At 55.1% G+C, this 27,474-nt stretch overlaps 2 protein-coding genes across 11 annotated transcripts; both read left to right on the forward strand.

Annotated features, from left to right (window-relative positions):
• On the forward strand, positions 1 to 22,180 carry DDEFL1 (development and differentiation enhancing factor-like 1). 4 transcript variants are annotated; one of them, XR_003071373.3, is made up of 26 exons: positions 1 to 142; positions 2,594 to 2,666; positions 2,893 to 3,038; positions 4,020 to 4,094; positions 5,144 to 5,193; positions 5,308 to 5,437; positions 5,863 to 5,948; positions 6,837 to 6,912; positions 8,094 to 8,180; positions 8,288 to 8,388; positions 9,497 to 9,566; positions 10,134 to 10,221; positions 10,597 to 10,645; positions 10,958 to 11,121; positions 11,257 to 11,390; positions 11,985 to 12,076; positions 13,790 to 13,967; positions 14,530 to 14,615; positions 14,953 to 15,068; positions 16,472 to 16,539; positions 16,979 to 17,086; positions 17,220 to 17,424; positions 18,039 to 18,209; positions 18,491 to 18,636; positions 19,143 to 19,245; positions 20,905 to 22,180. XR_003071373.3 is itself a non-coding variant. In XM_003642454.6 (26 exons), the coding sequence occupies exons 1-26, from the start codon at positions 17 to 19 to the stop codon at positions 20,977 to 20,979; spliced, it is 2,823 nt and encodes a 940-aa protein (XP_003642502.3). In that variant the 5' UTR covers positions 1 to 16; the 3' UTR covers positions 20,980 to 22,180. The 4 variants fall into 4 exon arrangements, 3 of the variants coding, with proteins under 3 accessions (XP_003642502.3, XP_015151742.2, XP_040506812.1); XM_003642454.6 differs by having other exon boundaries at positions 19,123 to 19,245; XM_015296256.4 differs by having other exon boundaries at positions 14,956 to 15,068; positions 19,123 to 19,245.
• On the forward strand, positions 21,965 to 27,303 carry LOC100858260 (CMP-N-acetylneuraminate-beta-galactosamide-alpha-2,3-sialyltransferase 2-like). Of its 7 annotated transcripts, none has more exons than XM_040650882.2 (8): positions 21,965 to 22,469; positions 23,383 to 23,569; positions 24,384 to 24,632; positions 24,800 to 24,990; positions 25,120 to 25,299; positions 25,648 to 25,693; positions 26,008 to 26,127; positions 26,565 to 27,303. In XM_040650882.2, the coding sequence occupies exons 3-8, from the start codon at positions 24,396 to 24,398 to the stop codon at positions 26,730 to 26,732; spliced, it is 942 nt and encodes a 313-aa protein (XP_040506816.1). In that variant the 5' UTR covers positions 21,965 to 22,469; positions 23,383 to 23,569; positions 24,384 to 24,395; the 3' UTR covers positions 26,733 to 27,303. The 7 variants fall into 7 exon arrangements, with proteins under 7 accessions (XP_040506816.1, XP_040506817.1, XP_024998062.1 ...); XM_040650883.2 differs by having other exon boundaries at positions 23,419 to 23,569; XM_025142294.3 differs by having other exon boundaries at positions 21,965 to 24,292; positions 26,008 to 26,072.
• The last annotated feature ends 171 nt before the right edge of the window (positions 27,304 to 27,474 follow it).

The raw sequence follows: 27,474 nt of genomic DNA on the forward strand, positions 1-27,474 counted from the left end.
GTCTCTCCACGGCACCATGGCGGCGCCCATCTCGGTGCGTGACTTCGTGCAGCAGGTGCAGGAGGACCTCAGCTCGCCCACCACCTCCACCTTCAGCAGCCACATGGGCCGCTACAAGGCCACCGCCGGCAGCGTGGAGGAGGTGAGCAGGGCACAGGGCTGGGGATTGGCACCCCGAGGGACCCTGGCAGCCCCGTGGGATCTGCACTCATGCGGGTGTCACTGTGGTGTTTCTTATTGCGTGAGCAGCTCTGGATGCTGGTGTGTGGTGCAGAGTGCCCAAAGCAAAGGTTTGGGTGTGGTGAGTGGGTGATGGGTGTCGGTGGGTGTGGATGAACGCAAAGTGTGGGGTGTGGGAGGGCTGCATCTCATACCTGGTTCATGGTGAAAGAGGATGGAGTGCTTTGGCCCATCAAACATCGCCCTGAAAGCTAAACAGAGCTAAGAGCAGTGCTTGGCGTGGTGGGAGGGTTACCTCGTTGAGTTGTGTGACACGCCAGTGTGGGAACTTTGGCAGCCAAACAAATGAGCGGTTCAAAAAATCCACAGAGAAGGGATCAGAGTCAACTACTGAGTGCAACACCCAATGCAAAGCCCCATGGGGCCAAATGCCTTTGCTTCCTGACCCCGACACACCACAGCAGGTGCAGTGCAGGAGGGGAAGGAGTGCTGGGAAGCCCATGGGCAAGGGCAGGAGGGGCTCTCATGCCTTTGTGTCCCAGCAGACATGAGGATGGTGCCCTGGGCTTTGCTGGGGTCTGTCTGTGGGCTGTGAGTGCTGCGCTGCCCCGAAGACCCCAGCACCTGGGGTCTGCCATCTCTGCCCAAAGGCTGGGCAGCCCCTCTGCTCCCATCATCCCTGGTGGTCACTGAGGCTTTTCTATCAGCACTCTGCAGGACGGAACATGCTCAGGAGCCCCGGGCATGGGGCAATTTCCTTGCATTGCTTAATTTGTAACTGTTACTCCGTATCTACCCAAAGCAAAACTCAAAACTTCAGTCCTTTAAAACAGAGCTGCTTACATCAGGAAGCTGTGGTTAGAGAGAAAAATGTATGCTGCAAAAATTGTTCCTTTCTGCAGAGCCCTTGCGCTGGGACTCGTGACACAGAGTGAACAGAAATGGCAGGGCATGGCTCTCACTGCAGGGTGACAGCAAGCAGGGTCTGCGGTGACACGGTGAGGGCTGGCATGAACTGGGCAGCAGTGGGACCTTATCTCCCCTTTGGCAGTGGAGCCCTGGAGTGGCAATGGGGCCTTCCAATGAGTGGAGAGCCAAAAAATGGTGCTGAAGTGCATCCATTGCTGCCAGCACTCCTCAAGGTCAGCCCTGGGACCAGCACTGCTCCATCCATCCCCCACGGGGCCCTGCCCCCAAGCTGAAAAAAAAAGAATTTGGTGTGTCATGGTGAACTACTGGTGTGTGTGGCCAAAAGGTGAGGTCTCTGTCCTCTTCAGACCCAGTGAGGCTCTTTCTGGAGCCCACTCAGTCCCACAGGGGCTCCAGACTCACACAAGGCTGCCCAGTGAGTGTGAAAGTCATGTCTGGAGATCAGACTGTGGATGGGTGGTCATTCTCAAACTGAGCCTTCCTCATGAGAAGGACGTGGGCATAGGGCCAGAGCTGAAGGGGCTGCAGCCACAGGGGTTTGGGGCCCTGGTCTCACCTTGGAAAAGAAGAACTGCCCCCTTTTGTGGTTCCTGAAATGCTTCAGCAAGCAGCAGTTGCCAGGGGTGTGGGGAAAATTGTACAGCAAAGCCCTGGGGTGTGCAACTTGCTGTTGGATGCATGCCGCTGGGAGCAGCCCCAGCACAGCACAAAGCAGCACATGCAGCACAGTGGGCACACAATGAAGTCACACAGCTGAGCCCAGCATACAACCAGAGCTCTGCCTTCAAGGAGAATGAATGCACACAGGTGACAATGCAGGCAGGGAAGGGAGCTGGGGTTTCCTGCGCCAAGCACCAGCTCTGTAACCTCTGCCTCGTGGTTGGCAACGTATCCACGTGTGTGTCAGACCGTGCACAGGTCTTTGGAGGCAGTGCTGCCTCTTGGAGCTGGGCACACAGAATGGTGGGAACCCAGGGGTGTGGAGGCAGCTTTGGCGATGGCTGTGGGGATGTCACATCCCCATCTCATGCTGGAGCTGCTCCTCCAAAGCTTCCAGTTTAATGCACTCTGGGTAACTGAATGTTTATAATGGAGACCATCAGATGCCACAGCCCTGGCTGTGCTGACCTACACAGAGCCTGACAAACACCATCCTCTGCTGCAGGGGTTCGGCTGCATGCCTTGGCTGATGTGGTGTACAACAAGGACAAGGCCAGCAGTGGTACCAGCCCCTCCTGCTGTTGAACAGCCCTTCTTATAAAATACTTTCCAGTTCTCTCCTAGTGCTTGGTCACTTCTTCCAGGAGGCCATCAGGAAGGCTCGCTGTTATTTAAGGTTCTCACAGACTGCTGCCATTTAGACTATCACCTGCCTGATGGCAGAACAGTCTGGCTTGGGGATGTTGAGTCTCAGGCTGAGCTCTGCAGGTTACAGAAATGTGCCTAAGGATGCTGTCAGTGATCATAACATCTGCATTTCTAGGCTGTGGATGCAGACCGAGCTGTGCTGCAGAAGATGAGGAAAGCTGCCAAGGCAGAGCATGGCTGTGGACAAGGTCAGGGCAGGACGAGGCCTGGGGAGGGAGAGGCAGCAATGGAAGGTCAAGGGGAGTCCTTGCTACAGGTTGGGTTGATTGCAGCAGGGAATCTGTCCTCAGAGTTCTTATAGTGGGGTGGGGGGATGTGCAATGGGCCCTGGTGCTAGAGCAGAGCTGTGCTCCTGGCAGTGAATTTATCCCGGCTGTCCCCTTGCGCTCTCTGGAGACCACCCATGTTCCCCAGACCTCATCAGCCACCTCGCAGCCCACATCGCTGCCCAAGAGTTGTTCTCAGCCAACTACCAGCTGGAGGGAGAGGAGCAGCTGGCCAACGCCTTCAGCACCTTTGCGGCCTTCTCCCAGGAGCTGCTGATCGCCGTCAGGAGCCTGGTAGGCAGCCCTGTCCCCTGTGTGTCCCCTGCAGGCCCCTGAGTCACAGTGGGGCGTTGGTGTGTGGTTCCCAGAAATAGACTTTGGTGCATAGCCTGGAGGTCCAAGCTCATCCCTTTCCTGGAGCAAGGCAGGAGCAGTGGCAGAAGCAGTGAATGCAGATCACTTGAGGCTGATGACGATGGCCACATCAGACTTGGGGTCTGCAGCATGGGGAAGATGGATGCCCCCATCCCGTGCATGTGGTGCCGGCAGGGAAATGGGTGATCTCAGGGGTCCTGCCCTGGTGCCTGAGCCAGGCTGTAGTGATAGCAGAGCCAAGGAGCCATCCCTGAACCACTTTCCAGAGGCTCATTATGAGTTGGGGTACCTCTCAAGCTCTGCAGAAACATCTACAAGACTTTTCAGGGGACACAAAACTCTGCTGTGGGTACATCTGCCTAAATCTGGCCCTTCCCTTGTGCTGAAACAACACAGTTGGGATTAGGAAGGATGTGGGAGAGCCTTGGGGCTCATAGAAGATCTGGCTGCAAGGGCACTCCAGTCTCCAGTCCGGTGTCCTGCTTGTAGCCACACGTGCCCTACCACTGGCTCAGGCTGGCTGTGGCTTTTTCCAGCTTGCTAATCCCCAGGGTTGGAGGCTTCTGGCTGCCTGTTTTCTAGGAGGTTCTTTCTGTGGGTTTATGAGCAGCTGCTGAAGCACGATGGGCCTGATGACACCTTTTGGTGACCTGGGTGTAGGTATCAGCAGGAAGAAGGCGCTCTGCTGCAAATAGCTCTCCATTCCCAGACACTTTCCCTGCCCTCCGTTCTCCCATTCCTTGCTCAGTGTTAGCAAAAGCTGCTCTCTCTCATGCAGGGTAAGGAGTGGAACATTTCAAGTCACAGAGCTGGGGGATGCACCCAGTTTCCAGGAGCTCTCATGCTATCCTGATTGCTGTGGGCAGTGGCAGCTGCTTCCTCTCTCTCTTTCCTTTCCAGTTACAGAGTTTGGATCACAACATTCGTTTTTCCCTGGAATCCTTAATAAAGGGAGACATGAAAGAGCTCAAAGGGGTAAGCAAAGCTGATGGGGCTGTGCGGGGCTGGGGCTGAGTGTGGGGCAGAGAAGTGTTTCTTTTAAAGCAGTTCTTCTTTTAGAGTTTTATGCTTTTCCTTGATAGCATTTGGCTGCATTTAGGCAGCCCATTGGCCGCTGGTGTTCAATAGGAACACGAATATGGAAAGAGAGAAAGAATTCTGGAACTTCTAGCACATAGTAAGGTGGTGAAAGAATACAAAATGTGAAGAAAATAGATCTGCACTTTGCATTAAGGGCAATGTCAAGAAGATTGGGAACCCAGAAAATCAGTTAGAAAGAGAGGGAAAAAACCAGCTGCCGGCAACGAGCTGTGATTAAGCAGAATGCATTTTTAATGGGGTCCAACAGGGATCACAGCCTGACCCGAATCTCTTTGACACCTTCATGAGAATGAAGATAAATGCAAGATCTGTCCTGACAAGGTTCTGCCTTAATGCAATAAAGAAATTTTACTGCAAGAGACAGAGAGGCATTGGGACAGGGACCCAGAGAGGCCATGGGATTTCTGACCATGGGAGTTTTTGACATCTGCCTGGACAAAGCCTGGCCCAAGTTCAGTGCTGCCCCTGCCTGGAGCAGGAGGTTGGGTTGGAGACCTCCAGAAGCCCCCTCCAACCAGATGTAGCCTGTCTTTCTATGAGACAGAGGTCTGCAGAGCAGTAAGCAGAGAGAATGGAGCAGAACATCGGTGTTCTGTGCAAATGATTTTGATGGTCAAATGTAGGCGTATATAGTAAGATCACGGGGAGAAGACAAAGCCACCCAAAGTCAGGTGGGAAAAAAAAAATAATGGCCTTGTAGAAGTAAAAACAGTCTTCTACTACATGAGTACCCAAGGACAGCCATGTCCTGGGGCTGTGATGGCCTTACTGGCTGGACTGGAGGATCTTGCAGGTCTTTTCCAACCTCGGTGACTCTGTGAATGTATGCTTCGAGGGTGACCCTGTGAGCAAGTGGTATGATGAGGCTGGGGAAGGATCTGTCCTGACTGTAATCATCAGTCACTGCCTTTGGCTCTTCCTAGGAGTCCAAGAAGCCCCTTGAGAAGGCCTACAAAGACTATGAGAGCAAACTGTAAGTTGTCTGGCTCCCTCACCCTGAAAGCCAGGCCTGGGGGCTCATTTCTGGCTGCCTCCAGCAGACAGCAGTCGGTTGGAGCCTTTCAGGTGTCTGTCCTCTCTCCTTGAGCACAAAGATAGAGAAGGAGAAGCGTGAGCTGGCAAAGCAGCATGGCATGGTGCGGGGCGAGGTCAGTGGGGGAGAGATCGCTGAGGAGATGGAGAAGGAGCGCAGGACCTTCCAGTTAAACATGTGTGAGGTAAGGACAGGGACAGGGCAAGTGGGATCAGCTGGGTCATGGCGTGGGCCCCACAAATCTACCCAGCTCCTTTGAGGTCTGCCCGGCTGGAGAGCTGCCTGCATTGCAGCAGACCCAAGCCAACTTGGGATGGGAGCCGATCAAGGAGTTTAGATGAAGAATGGTACTCTACTTAACCTGGCAGCAGAGACACAGCTGCACCCACTATGAGTCCATCTGCCAGACCAAAGCGCTGGCATCCATGGGCTCTGCCTGCTACCAACTTCTCACCCCATAAAAGCCACATGAGCTGCTCCCATTATGGCATGACCAACAGGAAGAACCACAACACACTGCTCTTCACTGTTAACAACATGAAAAAAAAGTGCTTAAATGACATTTTCTCCTAAGCTACACCTTCAGCTCCAGTGTTCTTTTCCCTTCAGTATCTAATCAAAGTGAATGAAATCAAAACCAAGAAAGGGATCGACCTGCTGCAAAACCACATCAAGCACTGCAACTCACAGTTCAAGTAAGATGACTGGCAACCTGCCTTCACTGCCCTTCACACCACAAGTGCTGGTTTTAGAAGCAGCCTGGGAGGTGGTTTAATTTGCAGGACCTAGAGATCTTGCAGCTTACTTGGCCTGTACTCTAATATGACAAAAATCTTGTACTCCTGGAGGTGATGGAGCCAAGGATCTCAGTGGGGTGTATCTTCTGGTAAAGGGTCTGGAGCACAAGTCCTGTGAGGAGCGGCTGAGGGAACTGGGATTATTTAGTCTGGAGAAGAGGAGGCCCAGGGGAGACGTTACTGCTCTCTACAGCTACCTGAAAGGAGGCTGTGGTGAGGTGGGGGTCAGCCTCTGCTCCCAGGTAACAGTGATAGGACAAGAAATAATGACCTTAAGTTGCACCAGGGATGGTTCAGGTTGGATATTAGGAAAAAATTCTTCTCTGAAATAGTGGTGATGCATTGGCACAGGTGTCAGTGTCACCATCCCTGCAGGTGTTCAAGAAACATGGAGATGTGGCATTTAGGGACATGGTTAGCGAGCACGATGGGATGGATTGATGATTGGACTAGATGATCTTAAAGGTCTTTTTCAACCTTAATCATTCTCTGATTCTCCCTTCAGTTTAACATTCTCATTAGACAGTATAAAGAAGATAGCAAGCAATGGTCACTGAAATCTAGGTTATGAAGAAGACAGACTTATGAACCCTGAACTTTTCTTAAAGTCTCCGCTTTTTGTTACAGTCTACAGCCTAAGAAATTCCTTGTTGACTATGAAATAGAAAAGCTATCTGCTGAAGGTGCAGATGAGCCAGCAGCTTAGGAGAGCCCAGTGTGAGCTTCACAGCCAGCACTTCACAGCAGGATTTCAGAATGTGCTCTTACATCAACCTCTTCTCTCAGTTTTTTCCAGGAATGTTTAAACACAACAGCAAAACTTAAGAAGTTTACAGAGGAGCTCATCCCGGAGCTGCAGAGTGTGAGTACCCACGTGAAGCAGGGTGTGCTGAGGGGAGCAGGGTGCAGAGCAGGGACGTCTGCCCCAGGGCTGCCTCTGCCAAGGCAGATCTGGAGAATTCTGCATCAGTTGATCATCATTTCCTGAGCCTCCAATGCACAGTGATTCTTGAGGGGAAAGGAAGCCATCAGTGGGAGTGGGAAATTACGGTGTTATACCCTAGGGGACAAAATGGGAAGGACAAGCAAGGATGGATACCAGAGGCATTAACACATTCAATCCTCACTGCTCAAGCTGCTCCTCGGGCTTTCAGGTTTCTGTTCCTGGCTTTCCCTGCCCACTGCTGCCAACTGAGGCTCTTCACACTCTTCCTCAGGGGCTTTGCCTCTCTGCAGAGCTGTTCTCAGAGGCTGTGTTCTTCCACTTTTTTAATATGAGCTCTTGCAATTATACTTTGCCTGGAGATGGAAAGATGTTTTTCAAAGTGGCAAAGCCTACTATGGGACTTCAGAACCAGCCTGACCTCTGGGGGTACCAAGTCCCTCATTCTCTGTAGAAGGTCTGTGTTGCCTTCCTAGCCTTTTCAGACCTCAGATCCAGGTTGCTCGGCCTTTGTCCTCCTTCTCCATATCCCTTGTAGCCTTTTACAGAGGCCTGGGCTGTGACCCAGGTTGGATGCTAGGAAAAATTTCTTCTCTGAACAGAATGGTGATGGATTGGCACAGTCTGACCAGGGTGGTAATAACAGCAAAAAGAGAGTATGTGCTGCCTTGGCCTGGGGAAACAGTGCACAGCATCCTCCTGATCCATCATGCAAACCGTCCCCACACTCCTTCACGGCCACACTCGTGCACCAAGACCCCCACTGGAAGTCAACTTTTTGTTGGCTTGGAGACCTTTAAATTACTGACAGTACCAAACTAGAGGGAAAAAAACAAAACTCAAACAACTGCAGTGACCTTCAAGCTGCTGGTTGTTTTTATACCACAGAGAGCTGCAGACAGCTGTTTTTCTTTCTCCAGAAAATAACATGGTGACTAAATGGCACGCTGCTCTGCCACCTCCCAGCTCAGAGTGGGGCTCCGCGTCCCACGGGCCCACGGAGGTGGTGAGGGCTGCGGGGTGTGGGGAGGCCTCAGCTTCCCTGGGGCGGGCATGCAGTGGTCTCCTCCTCCCCACGGTGAGCTCTCTGTGTCCTGCAGCTGAAGGTCAGGCAAGATGAGGAGAAGAAGCAGCTGTGTGCCCTTCGGGATCAGCTGAAGGCAGCATTGCAGCTGGAGCAGAGAGAGGTAAGGGCAGATCCTTCTTCCCAGGGTGCTGTTGGCCCCGTCCTGCATGAAGCAGCCCTGGTCCCAGTTGCTGTTACTGCTGGCTGCTGCCATCCCTCTCCTTGCAGGACGTGGGGAGCAAGCAGGCCCGATACAACATGCACCAGCTGCAGGGGAACAAGCAGTATGGCACAGAGAAGACAGGGACCCTCTATAAGAAAAGCGATGGGTGAGTTGGGATTCAGCGTGTCCCTGTCAGCTGTGCTTTGGTCACTCAGGGCCAGAGCAGGCTCACCCAGCCTGACCTCCTCTCCTGGGAGGGTGGCAAGGGCAGAGGAACGGGTCAAGGTGTGTGTGGCACTGTGGCAGCTGCCCATGACCTCCCACACAGGGCTGCCTGGCTGAGGGCATTCCTATCCCATGGAGATGCCCAGTACCCTCTGGACCTCTGCGAGTGCTCCTCACGGGTGGGACAAGGACTTCTATATAGGCTGGGCAGTGTTTTCTGCTCTGTTTCACTTCCTTTCCTCCAGCCTTGACCCTTCTTTGCCTTTCCAGTTCTCTGCCCCACAGATCAGTGTTGGGTTCAGGTTCCTGCGGGAGATTTAGGGAAAGGAGTAGAAATGAGGGGTGGATTAGAAGTGGCGTTGGAGATGGCATGGTGGGCCAGAGGAAAAAGCCAGCAGGGAGCTGGGGCTGCCCTGGTGCTGCTTTGGACCTCTCCTATGCTCATGTCTGGCAGCCAGACCATGAGCTCCTGGAAAGTGCTCTGCTATCACTGGACAGGGGACCTTCCACCAGTGCAGGGGAGCCTGTTTGCTGGGAATTGCAGAGGTCCTGCACCGGGAGATGTGCATGCCTGGAAAGGACCATCAGTGGTCCTAGAAAAACAGGAAACTGGACAGAAAATCATGAACTGGAGCTCAGGAGTCTCCTTTGCCACAGGCTGAAGTTTAATTTTCCTTTCTTCCTCCCTTCCTCCCCCCACTTCTGTATGGTCTTAGAGGTGTTTGAAGCAGTATGAAGGTGACAGTCTTGGTTGTTTGTTGGGGACTCCTGCAAAGGTCTGCGTGCTCTCCTAACAGGACCTGTGCCCCAAGCAATGCTCTGTGCCTACATTGCCTCTGCAGCAACTGTGCTGCCTGTCTGTACAAGCCCATCCTTGTGCCATTCATCGGGGCTGTCTTGGTCCCATCAGACCAAGAGCAACAGACTGGCAGCAGAGCAAGCATGTCACCTTGCACAGCTCTTGTGCTCACGGGCATTGCTGCATGAACAGTCTGCTCCTTTGCATGGCAGGCACGTGTCCTCTTGTGTCGCCCTCTGTTCACTTCCAGGTTGAGAAAAGTCTGGCAGAAGAGGAAATGTACTGTCAGCAACGGCTACCTGACCATCTCTCACAGCATGGTAGGAAATGCTTCTTCCACCCCCTGCTACCTCTGCCTGGGATCTGCTGCCCACCCCTGTTGACCCCCTGCTGCCCACCATGTTGGCAACTTCTGGGACCCAGCAGAGCCCTCATGCATGGTGCCTGCGCTGCTGGGCTGCCCTGCTGAGCCTGAAGTCCTTGTGATCCAACAGACAAACATGGGAGGCCCCTCCCACACCTGTGTACATGGAGGGGGGTGAGCTTGGGTGTCAGGGACCCCAGCATGGGATGGCTGTCAGGAAAGAAGAGGTCCATGTAGCTATTCCTTGCATTGCTCCCAAAAGCAGAGCTAAGGATGAAGTGCTTTGGGTGAGGCAGCTCCATGGCTCTGAAGCCAGGTGGTGATTGTCACTGGTGGGCGATCACCCTTTCAAAGAACCATTTGAGTTGAAGGGGACCTTAAAAGGTCATCTGGTCCAATTCCCCTGCAATGAACAGGGACACCTACAGCTCCATCAGGGTGCTCAGAGCCCCGTCCAGCCTGGCCTTGGCTGTCCCAGTGCTTTGATGCCATAAAGACTGAGAATTCCTTGTTCTTTTCATAGCCCAACCGCCCACCAGCCAAGCTGAACCTACTGACGTGCCAGGTGAAGCCAAACGTGGATGACAAGAAGTGCTTCGATCTGGTTTCACGTGAGTGCTGCCACTTCCCCACTGCTCCTCTGGAAAGTGCCCAGAATGGCTTTGGTGTCTTGGGTTTAGAAAGTGAGCATGGGCATGGAGGCGGTAAAGCTCTGTGGCTTTTTGTTGGACCGGGAAGTGATGCTGTGGGGTAGCTCTGCTCCAAAGCAGTGGTGCACACTCGGGGCACAAGATGGGCACCTCTGCAGAGTGGGCACATAGTTCCCATGTAGTACCTTAGCCAAAAGCAGCATCCTTCTGCCCCAGCCCGGGAGCAGGACGCTTTGCCAGGGGAGCAGTGAGGAGGGGCTGGGTGGAATGAGGGGGCTGTCCCCCTGCTGAGCCCAGCAGGTGGTGCACAGGGGAGCACGGCCATGTCTGTTTCAGACAACCGCACGTACCGCTTCCTGGCAGAGGACGAGCAGGACTGTTTTGTGTAAGTACTGCTAGCAAAGGGCAGCTTGGTGGGAATCAAAAAACATTCCTCTAGCTTCTGATGCGGAGCTAGCTTGTTGGCTACTTATGCAGCTCTTGTTTGATGCCCCTTTCCATCCCTGCTGTGTTATGATTGCTTTAGGGGCTGAACGAGTCACAGGGAACCATGGAGGCTCCTGGTACCCATTTTTCTGCAGGCATCCTGTGCAGGAGCCTTGTGCTGGGGGGGGGGGGGGGGGGGGGGGGGGATGTTCCATGCAAAGCCAGCTCCTCCCCTCTGGGCCCTCTCCTAAGCCACTTTCTGAACATGCAGGTGGGTGTCCGTTCTCAGCAACAGCAAGGAGGAGGCACTGAACGTGGCCTTCAGCAAGGTGCAGGGTGCAGGGGAGAGCAGCAGGGAGGAGCTGACGCGGACCATAGTTGAGGAGGTCAGAAACATGCCTGGGAACAGGGAGTGCTGTGACTGCTTGGCCCCAGGTGAGAACCAGCTGCTTGCCTCCCCTCCCTGCTCCAGCAGCTCTCTGCTGCGTGTCCTGCTGTTCAGCTTGTGCTCTGAGTGGTGGAGAGGACAGGCAGGAGATGGACGTGAACCCAGCAGTGTTGTCTCTGCAGATCCCACCTGGCTCTCCATTAACCATGGCATCCTGATCTGCATTGAGTGCTCTGGGATTCACAGAGAGATGGGTGTGCACATCTCTCGCATCCAGTCACTGTCTTTGGACAAGCTGGCAACCTCCGAATTGCTGGTAGGATGCTGCACCTGTGCTCTGTCCACATGCCTCCTTTTCTGCTGTGGCCTTTCTGAAACCAAGTTAGTTCAGTGAGATCTTCCCCTCCTGAACCAAACTGTAATTCATGGAGTTTCATGGTTGCTGTGGCAGGAATTGCCATCTTCAAAGAGATGAGGATGTCCCTTTGCTATTCCTGGGTTGCTTATCTCTTCCAGCTGGTGCAGGAGAGCTGCAGGGCAGGACCAAGCCCAAATCAAGGTTGAGCAAAGTATGGGGTGGACAGAGGGCTGGTGGCTTTCCATGGCACTGTTTTAGCATGTTCATGAATGAGAAAGGTTTGGTCAGTCCATGATGGGAGCTGCTGGTGTCTGGATGGGGGATGGGAGCACTTGCAGGGACGTTGCTCGCCCAGCTCCAAACCCAGGGCACAGCTCTATGGCTGTACTGCTGGAGTTGGGACGTCTCAGCAGTAGCAGTCAGTGCAGAGCCTCTGGCCCCTTGACATCTCTCCATATTGGCCAGCACCTCAGCCCTGAGCTTTCTCTCCTGCTGCCATGCAAGCAGTACAGCTGCATGTTCCGTATCACCTCTAGCTTGGCTGTTTTGCAGCTGGCGAGGAACATCGGCAACGCTGGTTTCAATGACATCATGGAAGCGAGTCTTTCCAGCTTCTCTCTGAAGCCCGTGGCACACAGTGACATGTGAGTTGCTCTGATGGAGTCTGTGTTTGTGGGCATGCTCTGTGGTCCTGCTTGTTCCCCAAAGTGGCCAGGCACGTGGCTCTGCCCAAGCTCCTCCCCAGGCTGCAACTCCTCTTTGGAGTCAGTTTCATCAATCCCAATGGGACAGATTTAAAGGAGACTGGAGGTGTGAGGAAGAGCCAGCAGGACAAGGGTCAGGATCAAGGAAACAGGGCTGGAAAGGGGAAGGCAAGAAGAGAAAATGAAAAGCTGGAGCTGCCAAGCAGGACAGCTGTAGCTGTGCACATCAGCAGGAAGGGAAGGGCGGGGGGGACGGGGCAGAGCGACAGTGGGTGCAGTGCAGATCACCGTGCCCAATAGGTGGGACCCAGGGCTGGTGAGCTCAGTGTAGGATCAAGCAAGGAAGGAGAGATAGTGAGAAAATGAGTAATGGGCATCATGACATGCACGGCCAAGTTTCTTGTGACATAAGTGCTCTGCAGACTTCCAGCCTGTGTCTTTCATTAACGTTGTGGGGACATATCTGTTGCATTTGCTGTGGATGGAGGCCACAAAACCCTCTTCTGAGACAGCAGATGACCTTTTTGCTAAGGTAATGCAGAGTTAACAAGAATTGCCTGTCCTCCTGCCTCTGGGTGGTTAGAAGAACGATATCTGGCTTGAAGGTACCTGGTGAGGAAGGAGGGGAGGGCACATCATTCCTCCTGGGCCTTTTGCACCATGGCTGCAGAAGTGGTAGGAACTAGAAAGCAGCAAGAAGAGACCATGATTCACATTTAGGAGAGAGCAGAGCTGGTAGCTGTAGGACTTCTCAGGAGACATGAGCTCTGTTCCTCATCCTGGAGTGGCTCAGCTTCTGGAAGAGCATAGGGGAGAGCTCAGGTGGTGGCAATAGCTGGGGGCTTCTCCAGGGCTTAGTGCTGCAAACATGAATTGGGCAGAGCTCCTGGGGGAGTCCTGTAGCTGGGACTGTCATGGCCAAGGGGACCATCAGAGTCTGCAGAGGCACAAGCCGGGGTATATTACAGGAGTATAAGTCCCAGCTAGGGCACTTATAGGCAGCGTGGATCTACCCTGCAGTAAGCAAGCAGAGAGGTAAGGGCCAGGCAGCAGAGAGCAGGGAACAGCGACTGCAGGAGCAGATCAGGGTTTGTCCCTTGGACTTGGCTACTGAGAAAACTGAAACCGCATGAAATAGTAATAATTCAGCTCTTCTGCGATCACCTTTGCTGTTGGAAGGACTTGGTTAGCCCTGGGGCTCCTGCTGCCCACCAGATCCTCTGTCTGGTCACTGCTTCTGCTGACCTCACGCTCTGCAGCTGGAGGACTGACTTGGCCAGCCCTCTCGGAGAAGCTGCTGCTGCTGATCCTTGGGTTCTCCTACCCAGTTATCATATGATGCTTCTCGAACGTCTCACTAGGGAGCTCAATCCAATACAGAACCCTTCTCTGCCTGGAGAAGAGGTGATGGAAAGTATGGAAGTGTCTGGAAGACACATTGATGCTTCCCTGTCTGTCCCAGCAAGACGTTGGGGCAACAGAGGACGGCAGTGGGAGCCCTGCTGGGAACAAGGATAGGAAAGGTCCTGCACTGCCTAGCAGATCTGCAGGAGAGAGGAAAGCAGCTGGGGCAGTTGGAGAGGAGGGGGTGTCCCTGGATGCTCATGGGGTTGCTCTGTGGCCCTTAGCTCTCATTTGGCTCATCTCTGCCAGGGCCTTGCGTAAAGAATTCATCATTTCCAAGTATGCTGAGAAGAAATATGCCAAGAGGAGCCCTGCTGCTCAGCACCCAAGCCTCCCAGAAGCTGTCAAGAGCAAGGACATATTTACTTTGCTCCAAGCTTACGCTGAGAACATGGATTTGAGCAAGCCTGTGCAGGCACACCTGCAGGTATGGCACCTGGTGGAAGGCAAGGGACTATCCTGGCAATGAGCAAGAAGCACCCTAAGTATGGGGTGTCTTGGGAAAAACAGGCAGGTGAGGGGCAGCTCTGTGAGGAGCAGCAGTTGTACACCATGAAATGGTGAACTCCACGAAGTCCTGCTGCTGGGCTGAGGGAAAAAATCGCCTTTGGTTACTGCTTCTAAATGTGAAATGGGGGTGAATGACTCTTCAAGAAGCCATCACAAATACATAGGGAAGGTGTCAGGGAAAGGGCAGGTGTTAAGAAGATGAGTGGCTAAGCCTCTGAGAAAAGGGAGGAGGCTGTGTGGATGACAAAGCAGAAGGTGAGGAAAGCACGATTAGAAAAGCTTTCCTTGGGAAACATGGCTCCATGCCTCTACGTGTTTCCTAAACTCTCTCCAGCCTTGGTGGTCACAGCTCTGAAGAGACAAATCACACCAGCTCCTGTTCACCTCTTAGGGATGCATAAAGAACAGTTCCCAAAGGACAGAGCTCCCTCCTGTTGGTGTCACGGTCCCATCCTGTAGCTGTTTCTGTTCTGTTACAGGAACCTGGGGAGACCATCCTCCACCTGGCAGTGCTGTTGTCTGATCGAACCTCTTTGCACATTGTTGATTTTCTTGTCCAGAACAGGTAAGATCGAGATATCTGGTCAACTTGTCACGACTAAGTCAGTGTGAGTGAAAAGTGAAAGAGTGATGGGCTTCTCCAAAATGCTCCCAAGATAAGAAGTACCAGAGCAGGCATCCCAGCAAATGTGGACCCTAAGTCCACCTGGACTTAGGGTGACCATCCCTAGAGCAGAGGGACCTTGGCTGCCCTCATCACTGGATTGAGATGTGATGGTGGTGGTGGCCACCTCTTCTAAAGCCCTCTCCAGCTGAGGTGGCTAGAATGACATGTGGACCAGCATGCGGCCAGGACCAGCAGCTCTGCTCAGTCTGCTGACAATATCCACCTACTGCTGCAGCAGGAGCCTGGAAAAGCAGACCACAGTGGGGAACACACCGCTTCACTACTGCTGCTTTCACAACAAACCTGAGTGCCTCAAACTGCTGCTGAAGGCCAAAGCCAGCATCACCATCAGTGAGTGGCCAGGGAGATCCTGGAGTCTTCTCCTTTCCTCTTCTCCACCTCTTCTCTTCCTCTTCTCCACTCTGACTTTGCTGGAGTGATCAGCAGGGCTTGCCTGCAGCTGGGGAGGTTCAATAGAAGCAGGTTAATGATGGTGCTGTGGCAAGCCTGCCCATAGAGTGACAGGCACTTAGGTCTTATTTTCAAAGCCAGCCATGCAATGCTGGGACATGGGCAGGAGGGCTGACAGAATGCTGGTTCGGAGGCAGTGTGTGCTGGTGCGTTGGAGCCCAGGTTGTAGGTCCGGTCATTCATCATGGCTGGGAGTGTCCTCTTCACAACACAGAAGTGAACTTTAAAGCTGGACTCCTGAGTGACGTGAAAGGTCACACGTGTTTTTGCCATCCAGTGTCATCAAGGGGATGGCTGTGCTGAGCCATTGCTCCTCGGGCACTCCTTAAGTATGCCCATTTTTCACAAGGGCAAAGAGACCCTGGTGGGATGGTAGGAACTGGGTGTGTGTCCTTGTAGCCACATAGGAGTTTGGCTGCCAAATTTCCCACTCCCTCAGCCATTCCAGGCTCAGCAGTGCTTGACCCATCTTTACTGACTCTTCTGGCTACCTGAAGCAACTCAAGTTCTCAGTGCAGGCCCTGTCACTGGTCTGGGGATGCTCTGTGAGCCCTCAGGGTGCAGACTTCTTGCCCTTCCTCTTCCCCACGATCCCCACAGCTGCCCAGCCCCTCAGCCAGCCCCGTGCTGCAGCTATACAGACAGGGGCCTAAAATGAATCCAAAATAAAATGGGTGTCATGGTTTGTCCTCTGCCATACCCATGCTCATAGGCATGGGGTGTGCAGGCAGTCTGTCCATCCACCAGGCACCAGCACATATGTACCAGGTCTGCTCAAAGCTCCCTGCAGTGACTCAGAGGACAAAGGGTGTCAGCTATGGATTCTTCCTCTGCCCGCCAGCTTTGGGTTCTGTAGCACGTAGGTTTTGGCAGTGACCGTGCTCTTCTGTCCTTCTTCCCTGTCCCATTTCTGTAAGCCAGCAGGATTTGCCTGTCTCTCCTTGTCTAGGTGTCTCATCACTCTTGCCCCCTTCTTCATCTTCCCATCATTATCAATTTTGGCCTGAGCCTTTGTTTCAGTCTGTTTAGGCTGTCCCTTCTTTTTCATGTGTTTGTCCCTAGAAGCAACAGGTAGATCTGATGGGATCTGTAGGATCTGTTTTCCTTAGTGCCATCAGCACCCCGCTCAGCCTCTCTGGGATTCATTCCTCCTGCACTGCACATTCTCTTCTCTTTCCCCCCCCTGACTGTAGCCTTTCTGCTGTGAGCCCGCAGGCTGCCCGCACGCAGCACTGCTCTTCACTTCCCTGAGCAAGGTTCAAGGCTGCCATTTCCCTTCACAGCTAACCAAGCAGGAGAGACTGCCCTGGACATTGCCAGGAGGACAAGACATCACCAGTGCGAAGAGCTGGTAGGACACGGTGTCTCTCGGTTTTTGGACACATCCTGGCAGGGAAAGGCACTGCACAGATGCCTGGTGCAGGGCCATCCAAATCCTTCAGCATCATCATTGCTGGTGTGGGACACAGAGGAGGGTGCCACGGGGTCTGCTCTGGCCTTGCTGTTGTGGGGTACCTCAGGGCTGGGCAGTTTGGGACACGCCAGATAGGGGGACCTGAAACTGCACCAAGCCACACAGGGTGAGAGCACCTCCTTGGTGAGTCCAAGCCTTGCTTTGGCCATGTCCCACTGTGTGTTTGGACAACTTTGCAAAACTCCTGGCCTGCTGAGCTGGCAGCACCACATACAGTTTGTGGTTGTTTCCTCCATAATCAAATGGTCTGTCAGAAATGGGGCTGGCGCAGTGGGACAGGGCTGGTGGGTCCTCAGGGGACTTCTCTGTGCCTCAGCTGCTGCAGGCCCAGAACAACCAGTTCAACCCGCACGTCCATGTGGAGTACGAGTGGTGGCTGGGCCAGGATGACATGTATGAGAGTGACGATGAGCTGGATGAGAAGGTGAGGACCCTCCATGGGCTCAGGTCCATGCGTACCGCCATTGGTCCTTCTCCCACCACGCTGGAGTGGGTGCTCCCTGTACTGGCTGATCACTCATGTTGGATACTCTAACTTACAAATATATTCTTTCCAGCTGGGTCTTATGAAGAAGGGGCCTTCCTCTCCACAGAGCTGCTGCCAGCCTCCTGCCACTGCCACCAGACCAGAAGCAGCAGGGGCAGTGTCCCAGGAGAGGCAGCCAGACACCTACACCTTGCCACATGCCCACCTCCACAGCCTGGATGTGCCACCAGCCCCCTCCTACCCACCTCCCTTCCCTCCCCATCGGGCAAAGTCGGGTGAGATCCTGTGTGAGCTGTTGGGGTGAGCTGCTGGAGCTGTGCAGCATAGCTCCATCAGCAGAGGATGGGGCACTGACGAAGCATGTCTGGTGCTGTAGGGGGTGCCCTTCTGTCCTCTTCTTCTCGAGGGAAGAAGGCTGACTTGCTTTCCCTAGTCCTGAGCCCTGCCGTGAGGAGCAGCATGGCATACCCTTACCCTTGGTGCCCCTGTTGCTGGCACTGTTAGGATGCACTGTACTCTCCTGAGTGCCGCTGCTGCTGGGACAGGGATGGGAAGGAAAGTTGCCAGTAGAAAGAGCAGCTTTGCAGTTCTGCTCCTTGGTCAGACTGCTCCTGCTGTCCTTACCCGGTCTTCCCATGATGTGTCCCAGCTGTGAGCGATGGAGGTCCCCGGTTCCCTAAGCTGTCCTGATTTCTAGGAGACTTTCTAAGTCGTGCCTGACCACCATCTGTCACAGCTGGGGTTCCAACCTTATGCATTTCTCAAGTCAGACCTGCAGGCAGAGAAATAAATATTCTTGTCAATGCACAGTGCCAATTTTCCCTTGGAGTTTTGCTCCCAGGAGGTATGCTTGCTACTGACCTATGATCTGCTTGTTTTCCCTGTTTAGCTCCTGGAAGGACACGTCCACTCCTGACCAGCTCATCCATCTTTGCTGAGGACACAAGAACCAGGAGGAGCCCATCCCTGCCTCTGAGCACCAAGCACAAGCGCACATCCTCAGAGCCAGCTCCTTGGGTACCACTCAGCCCGGAGAAACCCATCCTTGGCCTGGCTTCAGGTAACAAACAAACTGGGCCAGGATCTGGGTCGTGCTACGGGGATGGGCTGTGCTGGTGGAAGAAGGGCCTACTGGAGGTCTGCAGCTCAGCACTTGCTGAATCAGATTGGCTGTGGCTTTGTGCAGCCAAAGTAGCTTAGGGGGCACCTGGGAGCTGCACATCCCTGCTCCCACCACTGCCACCTCTGCACTTGCTGCACAGTGTTGCCCAAGAGTGGTGCTTGCTGTTGTCTACCTGTGATTAAAGGAGGGAAGTTGTGATTGTCCTGCTTGTGCTGTAGGTGCCCTGATGGCCGTGGACTGCCTCTATGCATCTGTCTCCAGAAAAGCAGGACAAGCTGGCCCACAGCAATCCCCCCAGGAGTCAGATCCAAGTTCTGGATGTGCCTCGGATGTCCCACCTCCTCTTGCTCAGAGGAGCAGTTTGGTAGGTGGTCATGGGCTCAGCTCCTGGGCCTACCTGCATTTACCACCTTCAGTTTTGAACTGAGTTGGACCCTGCAGCCCCTCCTCCCAGCCTCACTGCTGCTCCTCCCTGGCACTGACATCTGCCCACCAGATGTTGGGAATGCTCTGCATGGAAATGGCAGGTCCCTCCCAACGCCCACCGTGCACAGGGATGGTCACTGTTATTTACTGCTAGCCAAAAGCCCTGTCATGCTCCAGCGTCTTTTGAGAGAAACCTTACTGATGAGTTCAGGCAGTTGGCAGGTCAGGCAGGGTACACTTCTGGACATGAACAAGGGTGCAGTGTCCTCTCCGGCGCATCCCTCTGCACTGCAGGGACTTCCCTTCTCCCCAGCCCTTTTGTTAGTGGCATCAAGGCACTAAAGCCGTTGTACTTGTGTCTGACAAAGCTGGTGGGTGACACAAGGGATGGAGGAGGCCTGACAGTGCTCTCTCCTGCTTGCAGAACACACTGCTGTTCCGCAGGGTCCGTGCTCTGTATGACTGCAGTGCTGACCGGGAAGATGAGCTGACTTTCCGCACAGGCGAGATCATTGTGGTGTCTGAAAAGGAGGACGACAACTGGTGGGTGAGTGGACCTGTGCATAAACCATGGCACCTGGATGCACATAGCTCCTCAGTCCATCCACCTCTTGCCCCTGTCCCATGACCGTTGCACCAACTGTCATCTGCTCTGCTTCCACCTCTCCACCTTTCATCTTCCCTTTGGCACAACCTCTTGCTTACACCTGGCCAAGCTACTCCAACATCCTCGAGTCCCGAGTGGACCTCTCACCTCCCACCTGCTCTGCTGCTTTCCTCTCGCACTGCTCATGTCCTGGCCATTCCCCTCACCCCGTGGCAGCTTCCTTGCCCACCCCAACCTGGCACTCTCTCACCTATGGGTCATGTTGGCCATTTCTAAGCAAGACAGATCCTCAGTCCTGGTATGAACCCCACAGTGTGAGGTTAACTTAACATATTTATATCCCCTATTGCACACAGCAGTGGTGCACCAGGTCTTGCCCAGTTGACCGGTTGGTATCTCCAAAACCGGAACTTCTTTGGGCAGCTGTGATGGCATCTGCATCAGCAGAGCCAAAAGCCAGCATGTCATGGTTTCCTTCTGACAATTGCAGACAGGAAATACAGATCTTTACCACCTGCTCCTTGAGCTCCCCCAGGAAATCCCTGAAATTTGTTTTCACTGTTTTTCTTACAAATGATACCTTCTTTGCAACTAGTTTTAGAAATTAGTGTTTTTACATGCTGTAAATAAATTAGGGGTTCTCAAGGGGTTCACAACCTCTGAAGCTGCCCCAGTTGCCCAGTGTGCTGCAGGCTGTGGGTGGCACAAGCGAGCCCTGGGCTGTGGGGCAGGACACGGCCCGGAGCTCTGCTTCTCTGATGGCAGGTGAATCATGATTGCAGGAATAGCGAGTTTAAAGGTGTCTTTCTTTGTTGCCTGATAACCCTCATCTAAAAATGACACCTAAATTTTAACCCAAATAAGTTCAAGTTCTCCATCCAGCCGTCAAATGTGTTCTTATATTCGAGAAGAGCTCTTTCTCCCAGATGTTGCTCTGGGTGATGTGCAGCAGTCAAACCTCCTCTTGAGCTTCTGCTCCAAAAACTTTGTAGAAACCTCTTCTGTAACATCACTTTTGTACGTTTTCTGTCTCTTCCTCATCTTTCTGGTGTGCAGATACAGCCCATGCAGGGCACAGCTGCACCAGTGCCATGTGCAGGCACTCGGTCCCTCTTCTTGCATGCTGTTTCTCTGCTCATTCCTCTTTTCCTGCCACTGGCATTCTGCATAGCACTGCACTCAATCTGCCAGCTGTTGCTCTGACTTGCTCCCAGCTATGATGCTCAAGCAAGTGCCTCATCCTCTGTAGGACAAGAGCAGTGCTCCTAGAGAGACCCTCCAGCATACAAGCCTGGTCCTTCATATTTCACTCAAGTGGCCCGGAGAGCACCTTGAAATTCTGTCTTCACCAGACCAGCTCTATTTAACAGTCTGGTGCAGTGCTGCATTGCAAGGCCCTTGGGGCAGCCAGGGATCTGCAGGAACGTCCCCTCTGAGGGCTGTCCCCGTATGGGAAGTGGCTCATGGAGCTTTGGTTCTGGGATGCGTGTCCTGGCCCAGAGGCAGGACTGTCAGATCAACCAACAGTGGCTGTAAAAGTACAGTTCCTCATTCCCTGTGCCATGCTCACCACTCCTTTTCTTCCCTTTCTCCCTGCAGAAAGGCTGGATTGAAGGGCAGCCCCACAGGCAAGGCGCCTTCCCTGCTTCCTTTGTTCACGTGCTCAGTGAATAGGAGCCGCTTTGATCTGCGAGGGAAGATCTCATCAGCTGCTTGGATTGTGAACCCCCAAAGCTCCCATCTGCGTCATCACTCCCAGCATCACCTCCCCTCCCCTTGGCAGTGGTGCTGAGGCCCCAGAGCCCCACACACTGCAGGCCTTGGGGCTGGGGTTTCGTGGGCAATGCATGCTGGCTGCCAGCAGATGCTCAGTATGCAAAAGAGTGGAATGGAGCAAACTTCACTGCCCTGCTCTGAGTGTGCTGCCTGTCCTGAGTGCTGTGGAGATGTGCCACTGCCTTGCAGGGCTGTGAGGCTGTGAGAGGAGCCGTGCTGGTCTGCAAAGCCCTGGAACAGAGGCTTTTGCTGAGGACAGAGCACAGTGTGAGCCTGGAAAGGAAAATGCCTGATGAAGCCAGTAGGATGGAGTGCTTGTGCCACCCCTGCTGCCTGCATTGGGTTTCACTGCTGGCGCTCACGAAAACCTGCTCTGTGGCAGCTCAGGGCACGGCTCCAGCAGCACCTGGCTCTAGGAGCAATGGAAAGGTCCTCCGAGCCCACTGCCAGTAAATCCCAGTGCTTCGATCCTCTGTGTTGTGTGGGGCTGTTCTGCTTCCATCTCTATTTCCTTTCCCCTTCGGCGTTCTCCCTTCAGCATCCAACCTCCTCATGGGCACCAGAGTCAAGCAGCTGACCTCCTCTTGGGTGAAATCACTCATGGTTCAGCTTACACAGCTCTTCTTCATGGCCTGGCACATTTCTCAGTCTCCCTCTCTCCTTCCTGAGCCAAAATCCTGTCCCGGTGTCATAAGGAAACCAAGCACTGGATGTACCAGGCTGGAGAGAGTGGAGGTTGAACCATTGCAACACGACTTGCAGTGTCAGGAGGGCAAGGCTGTGCAAGGCAGCTCCTCCCACCCTCGGTGTTATTAGTCAGGTTGGAGCTAACCTTTGTACAAGTCTTCGGCGGATATCCTGAGATACAGCATGTGCTTTTCCCGAGGTCAGGGTGACCATCCTTGAAGCTGTTAAGGAACTCTCAATCACTCTGCAATGTCTTTGAAGATCGGAGCACCTTGAGAAAAGGTAGTTAAGGTAGCTAGCCTGCAGGAAAGGAGATTAGCCCTATCTTTAACTGACCAGTTGTAGGCTGGGTGCTGTATGAGGGTTGTGGTCGAGTGATAAAAATATGCATTAAAAACTGTCATGGACTCTTGGAGTGTGCTGCCTTTGTGGGAAACCACCCAGCACTTCTGCAACCTTGCAATAAATCCATACCTCTGTGAATGAGACTGGCTTGCTGCACGGCACGGAGGGATCTGCCTTTTGGATGACAGTTCTCTGGAAACCCACTGGGATGGCCTCATCTGGATCCACTCACTGCAGCTGGTGAGAAGCGGAGCACCGGTCGGGCTCAGTGCACACCTCCATCCTTTTGGCTGGGGACTCCATTGGGTTCTCATTTCTGCTTGGGTGGTGATGCTAAGCACAGCGCTTCAATCGAGGTATCGACTTGATGGTGTCGGGGGGAATAAGAGGCTTTGGTCGTTGGTTTTGGTTGTTTTGGTTGACGACTGGCCAGCATTTGGTGTCTGGTCATACATGTGGGTGCCAAAGAGCAGAGTGCATGCAACCTTGGGGAACGATTTTTTGTTGCAGTATGGGGACTGTTCCCTCCTCTGAGATTTCTCCCTCGTTCACCTCTGGCATCCCTAAAACAGTGGGAGCCGTTTGTTGGGGATCCTCCGACTATTAAAAAGCTGAAACGTTATTGTAGGTATGAATTGGATGATGGGAGAAAAGTGGCCAGAAATTGGAACTTTGAATTCTAAGACAATACCTCAATTAATGTTATTTTGTAGCTGCATTGATAAGTGGGATGAAATTCCCCGTGTTAACTTGTTCTTTATGTTACGGAGTGGTGCTGTGCAGCTCTGTTCTCTGCAGCGGCCATTGCAGCTTCCCCTTCCTGCAGAGTGTGGGAGTGTCACCCCCATGTGGGACTGTCACCTCAACCCGGCACTGCTCAGAGGCACTTCCTGCAAAGCAAGTGGCCCTGGGGACAGCGGGGAGTCTCAGCATTCCTCCAGCCCCTTTCCCAGCTGTGGGGCTGGGGAGCACTTGGAGGTATCACCAAGGGCCGAGTGAGGACAGGGACAGATCTATGGCCACGGGTGCACCCGGTGCTGTGGCTGCAGTGCAACCCTGGGCCTGAGCGAGCCCCAGAGGTGCACTGGGGGGCTCTGTGCCTCCACCCTGGTGTGGGGAGGGGCACAACCCGCCTCAGTGCCGGAGGCCTTGGGGACGCAGAGCTGGTGTTCGGCAGCCAGCCCGAAGGAGAGCAGCCTTGGGGCCGTGCTTTCTGTACCAGAGTGACTTTGCTTCCGTCATGCTGGTACTCGCACTTCCTTCCCCCAGAGCTCACATTGGTGACATTTCGGTGGTTCCCCGTAGAGCTAACAGACTGCAACTCCCGTGGCCGCCCAGGGCCGGCCCAACATCTTTCACCTCACGCACGTCCCACACTTCGCACCTCTGCGCTGAGCTGACTCCTGGGGCCGTGGTTCTGCTGCTGGGCACGCTGACACGGCAGCACGGCGAGCAGGTTTGTCTGTCGCACTGCACAATGCGGGTAACGGGGAGACAAACTGACAGTCACCCACGTCCCCATTTCCTGCCCAGAGCTGCCTGTGAGGGGGGCCGGGGGAGCGTGGGGAGCCCCGTGAGGGTGGGAGGGGCGCTGTCCTTCTGCTGTGGCAGCGCAGTGGGGAACCCCCAGTCCCGGGCGGAGGCTGTCCCACCATCCCACCGCCGCCCTGTCCGCGGCACCAGGCCCCGACGTGCTGAGCACCTCGTGGTGACAGCAGAACCCTTTTTGCTCTGTCTTTGGCTGGATGTGAGGGCTTTCAGCTGGAGGACAGGAACCGCGCTCGGCCCGGCGTTCTGACCACAGCTGCGTACACACGTATATACACACACACGGCACAGACGCCGCGGTTCCACCTCCCGGCCCTCCCTCCCAGCAGCGGTCGGTGCCCCTGGGAGCCGCGGCCCGGAGGCTGCGCAGTGCCTGCGCGGTCGGGAGCAGCGGGGCGGGGGCGTGGGACGCACGGGAGCCGCGGGCTGAACCGGGGCCGGGGAAAAGATGCTCTGCCGCTCGCCCGCGGGCCGGGTCGCGGCGGCCGCAGATGCAGCGGGCAGAGCGCGGCACGCAGAGCAGCACGTGCTGCCGGCCCTGCCCTGCCCTGCGCTACCGCGGCAGTGCCGGGAGCGGAGCGGTAAGGCCACGGAGCGGTTTGGAAGGGAAACCCATGCCGGGCTATCTCAGGTCTGCGGTGGGGAGGCGTGCGGCGGAGGGGCGTTGGCGGGCCGGGCGGGGGTTCTGTTCTGCCCGCGGTGCCACCGCCCTCCCGCCGCAGGTGGAATGAGGGATGCGCTGCCGGAAGCGCGCGCTGCTGGTGCTGGCCCTGTGCCTGCCGCTCGGCCTGTGGCTGTTGTTCCGGGCCTCCGTGTCCGGCCTAGGCCTTCCTCCCTCCCTCCCCACCGTCCGCTGCACCGCCAGCGCCAACGCCTCCGCCTGGTTCAGCGCGCGCTACGATGCGGCCGCGGGGCCTCTGCTGACGGGCCCGGCCCACGAGCTCTCCCCGGACGTGGTTCACTGGTGGCTGGTGAGTGGGGCACGGGGGGAGCTTGGGTCTCTCCCGGGCTCCTTCAGCCTGCTGGCAGCAGGTTTTACGTGCCCGTTGCCCCCCAGCCTTCCCCACGGCACCCAGGGAGGAGAGGGGCTTCGCGCCGCTGGGGCTGACGCTGCCCGTCCCTGCCTGTGCTCCCCCAGACCCTGCAGGGCACCCCCAGCATCGTCCCGCTCCGGGCCATACTCCAGAAGCTCTTTGCCGTCGTCCCGGCCCCGAATGGGAGTGTGTGGGATCCGTCCCACTGCAGGACGTGTGCTGTGGTGGGAAACTCAGGGCGGCTGAAGGGGTCCCGCCATGGCCTGCAGATCGATGCCCACCATTGGGTGCTGAGGTGGGTTACACCAAGGGCTCACGTTCTCTGCTCCCTGCTGGCCGGGCTCACCTGGTGTTCTGCCCGGCGGCCCAGGGCCCGCATGGTGTGTGCCTTCATTTTGGGACACGCCTTCCCGCTGTCCCCTAGGATGAACAGAGCTAAGACAGCGGGCTTTGAGATGGATGTCGGTGCGAGGACGACCCATCACTTCATGTACCCGGAGAGCGCGATGAACCTCTGGCCTGGTGTCCACCTTGTCCTCGTCCCCTTTAAGCCACTGGATCTGAAGTGGGTGACCAGCGCCTTCTCCACGGGAGAGCTCACACAGTGCGTCACCTCCGCCATCCTGGTTCTCTGGGAACAGCGGCTCTTGTGTTGGAGGGCCAGGGGCATGGCCTAGGGGATGATGGGCTCTGAGGGCTCTGGCATTCCTCTGCACTGCAAGCTGGGGAGTCTGGTGCTCACCTGCCCCCACAGGGCGTGGGCATCCTGCAGCCCCATACCCTCATGAGTGGGATGGAAGCTGTCCCGGCTGTGCCTCTTCCCAGGGCCAGGCCATGGGACACCACAGGGTCAGCCCAGGGAGCTGTCGGTGCTGTGATACCAGGTGTTGGTTGTTGCAGCAAACCATCTGCCCCTGAGGGAGCACTCACAGCTGTCCTCTGGCTTTTGCAGCACCTACACAAGAGTGAAGCAGTTCATCAAAGCTGACAGAAACAAGGTAAGGGCTGGGCAGGCATCCAGCAAGCACTCCCTACCTGAGACCCCAGTGCTGGGGCTGTGGGGCAATGGGAATGAGGGGCTGATGGCCACCAGTGACTTGGAGTGGCTGTCAGATGTGGGGTGGCTCTGAAAGCACCTGCAAGGCAATGCGGGAGCAGCTGCCAGCTCCTCTCTACGGGGCCAAAAGTGGGATCATTCTGTGGGAAGGTTGCAGCAAGTGGGGTGTGGGCAGAACTGGAGGGCAGCGGTCCGTACTGGTGGCAGGAGTGGGCTGTCCTGGTTGCGGCTTGTCATGCCTCTCACCCCATTCAGGTGCTGATCCTGAGCCCAGCCTTCCTCAAGTACATCCATGAGAACTGGACGGAGCGCCACGGCAGGTACCCCTCCACCGGCTTCACAGCGCTGCTCTTCGCCTTGCATGCCTGTCAGCAGGTGAGCACAGCTGGCAGCACCACGCACTGCTCAGCCCCGTGAGCACCATCTGCCACCACTGCTCCACATGAGGAGGTGGTTTTCCTTGTGGCCACGGAGGATTTCCTTTGCTGCAGCGTCTGTCCCCCACTGGCATTTTGCTGCCTCTGGCTCTCCTTTTGCACTGGGGCGTTGTCTTGCACTGGATGCAGCACACCCAGAGTGGGTGGGTGGGCAGCCGTGGCCCTCAGCTGCTGGCCACGCTCTTTCTGGGGGAACCCAGGACGTGGTCAGCCTGGCTGTGTCACCTCATCCCCAGCTGCTTCCCTGGGCCCTGGTGCTCTGTGCCCAGAGGGCTTCTCCTGCCCTGCTCCCCAGATACAGGACTGCACACGGCAGGTACTCACCTGAGGTTGGTGGACTGCCTGTGCAGCGATGGCTCTGCTGGCATGCCACAGGTCTCCGTGTTTGGCTTCGGTGCCGACAGCAAAGGGAACTGGCATCACTACTGGGAAGAAAACCGCTGGTCTGGAGCGTTCCGCAGGACAAGGGTCCACGATGCTGATGTCGAGTTCAGCCTCATCCAAAGACTGGCAGCTGAAGGCAGAATATTATTCTATCAATGACACACACTCAAGAAATGAGGCCAAGCCGTTAGCACAAGAAGCGGCAGCTGCAGCAGCTCTTTAGCTTGCTTCTGTCCCTTGCTGGCCGGGGCAGCCTACGCTCACTGTGTGTTGTGCTGGTCCCACCAGCTTGGCGCTGCAGACAGCAGTGAGCATGAATGGCAGTGGAGCTCTGCTAAGCCTGGGAGATGCCTGCTGCAGGTCCTGGTCTTCTCCAAAGAGGACACGGAGGGGCAGGCGTGGAGCTAACCCTGTGCTTTCAGAGCCTGGGTGTTGCACAGCAGACAGTGCGCACACAGCCAGCTGCCAATGCAGCTCTCAGCATCCAGCAAGCACTCCCTACTGCCAGCTCTCAGGGGATGGAGCTGAGATTTCCACCCTCTGATGGCACAGGGGGAGGTTCACTGCTGTTCTTTGGGCAGGTGGAGAATCTTTACAGAACTAAGGAATATATTTTTATATTGTACCAAAGGAGAGTAAGAAACAAAAAACTGAAGTGCGCTTAGTGAGAACACAGCAGAAACGAGTACAGCTGAGATGATACGCTGAATAAACTTTGATAGCACATACAGATCTGCTGCTAACATTTGTTTTACTTTCTGAGCCCTTACTGATCTGCAGGGCTGATCACGGACCCTAAAGACCCCCTGTCCAGGGATGGGAGCAACCACCACCCCACACCTCGTTTCTTTGCTGATGCTGTTTGTTTTGCAAAACTCAAAAGCTGCAGCCAGTCCAAGTG

This window comes from Gallus gallus, chromosome 20 (genome assembly GCF_016699485.2).
Source record: "Gallus gallus isolate bGalGal1 chromosome 20, bGalGal1.mat.broiler.GRCg7b, whole genome shotgun sequence".
In the NCBI taxonomy this organism is placed as follows: domain Eukaryota; kingdom Metazoa; phylum Chordata; class Aves; order Galliformes; family Phasianidae; genus Gallus; species Gallus gallus.

Excerpts from the sequence above, each read along its gene's own strand:
- LOC100858260 (XM_025142294.3), top strand. The coding sequence starts at position 24,396 with ATGCGCTGCCGGAAGCGCGCGCTGCTGGTGCTGGCCCTGTGCCTGCCG. Across the intron at positions 25,300-25,647 it reads TCCACGGGAGAGCTCACACA|CACCTACACAAGAGTGAAGC; the intron begins GTGCGTCACCTC and ends TGGCTTTTGCAG. Across the intron at positions 26,073-26,564 it reads TGGACGGAGCGCCACGGCAG|GTCTCCGTGTTTGGCTTCGG; the intron begins GTACCCCTCCAC and ends GGCATGCCACAG.
- DDEFL1 (XM_003642454.6), top strand. The coding sequence starts at position 17 with ATGGCGGCGCCCATCTCGGTGCGTGACTTCGTGCAGCAGGTGCAGGAG. Across the intron at positions 5,194-5,307 it reads AAAGACTATGAGAGCAAACT|CACAAAGATAGAGAAGGAGA; the intron begins GTAAGTTGTCTG and ends TCTCTCCTTGAG. Across the intron at positions 17,425-18,038 it reads TCCCCATCGGGCAAAGTCGG|CTCCTGGAAGGACACGTCCA; the intron begins GTGAGATCCTGT and ends TTCCCTGTTTAG.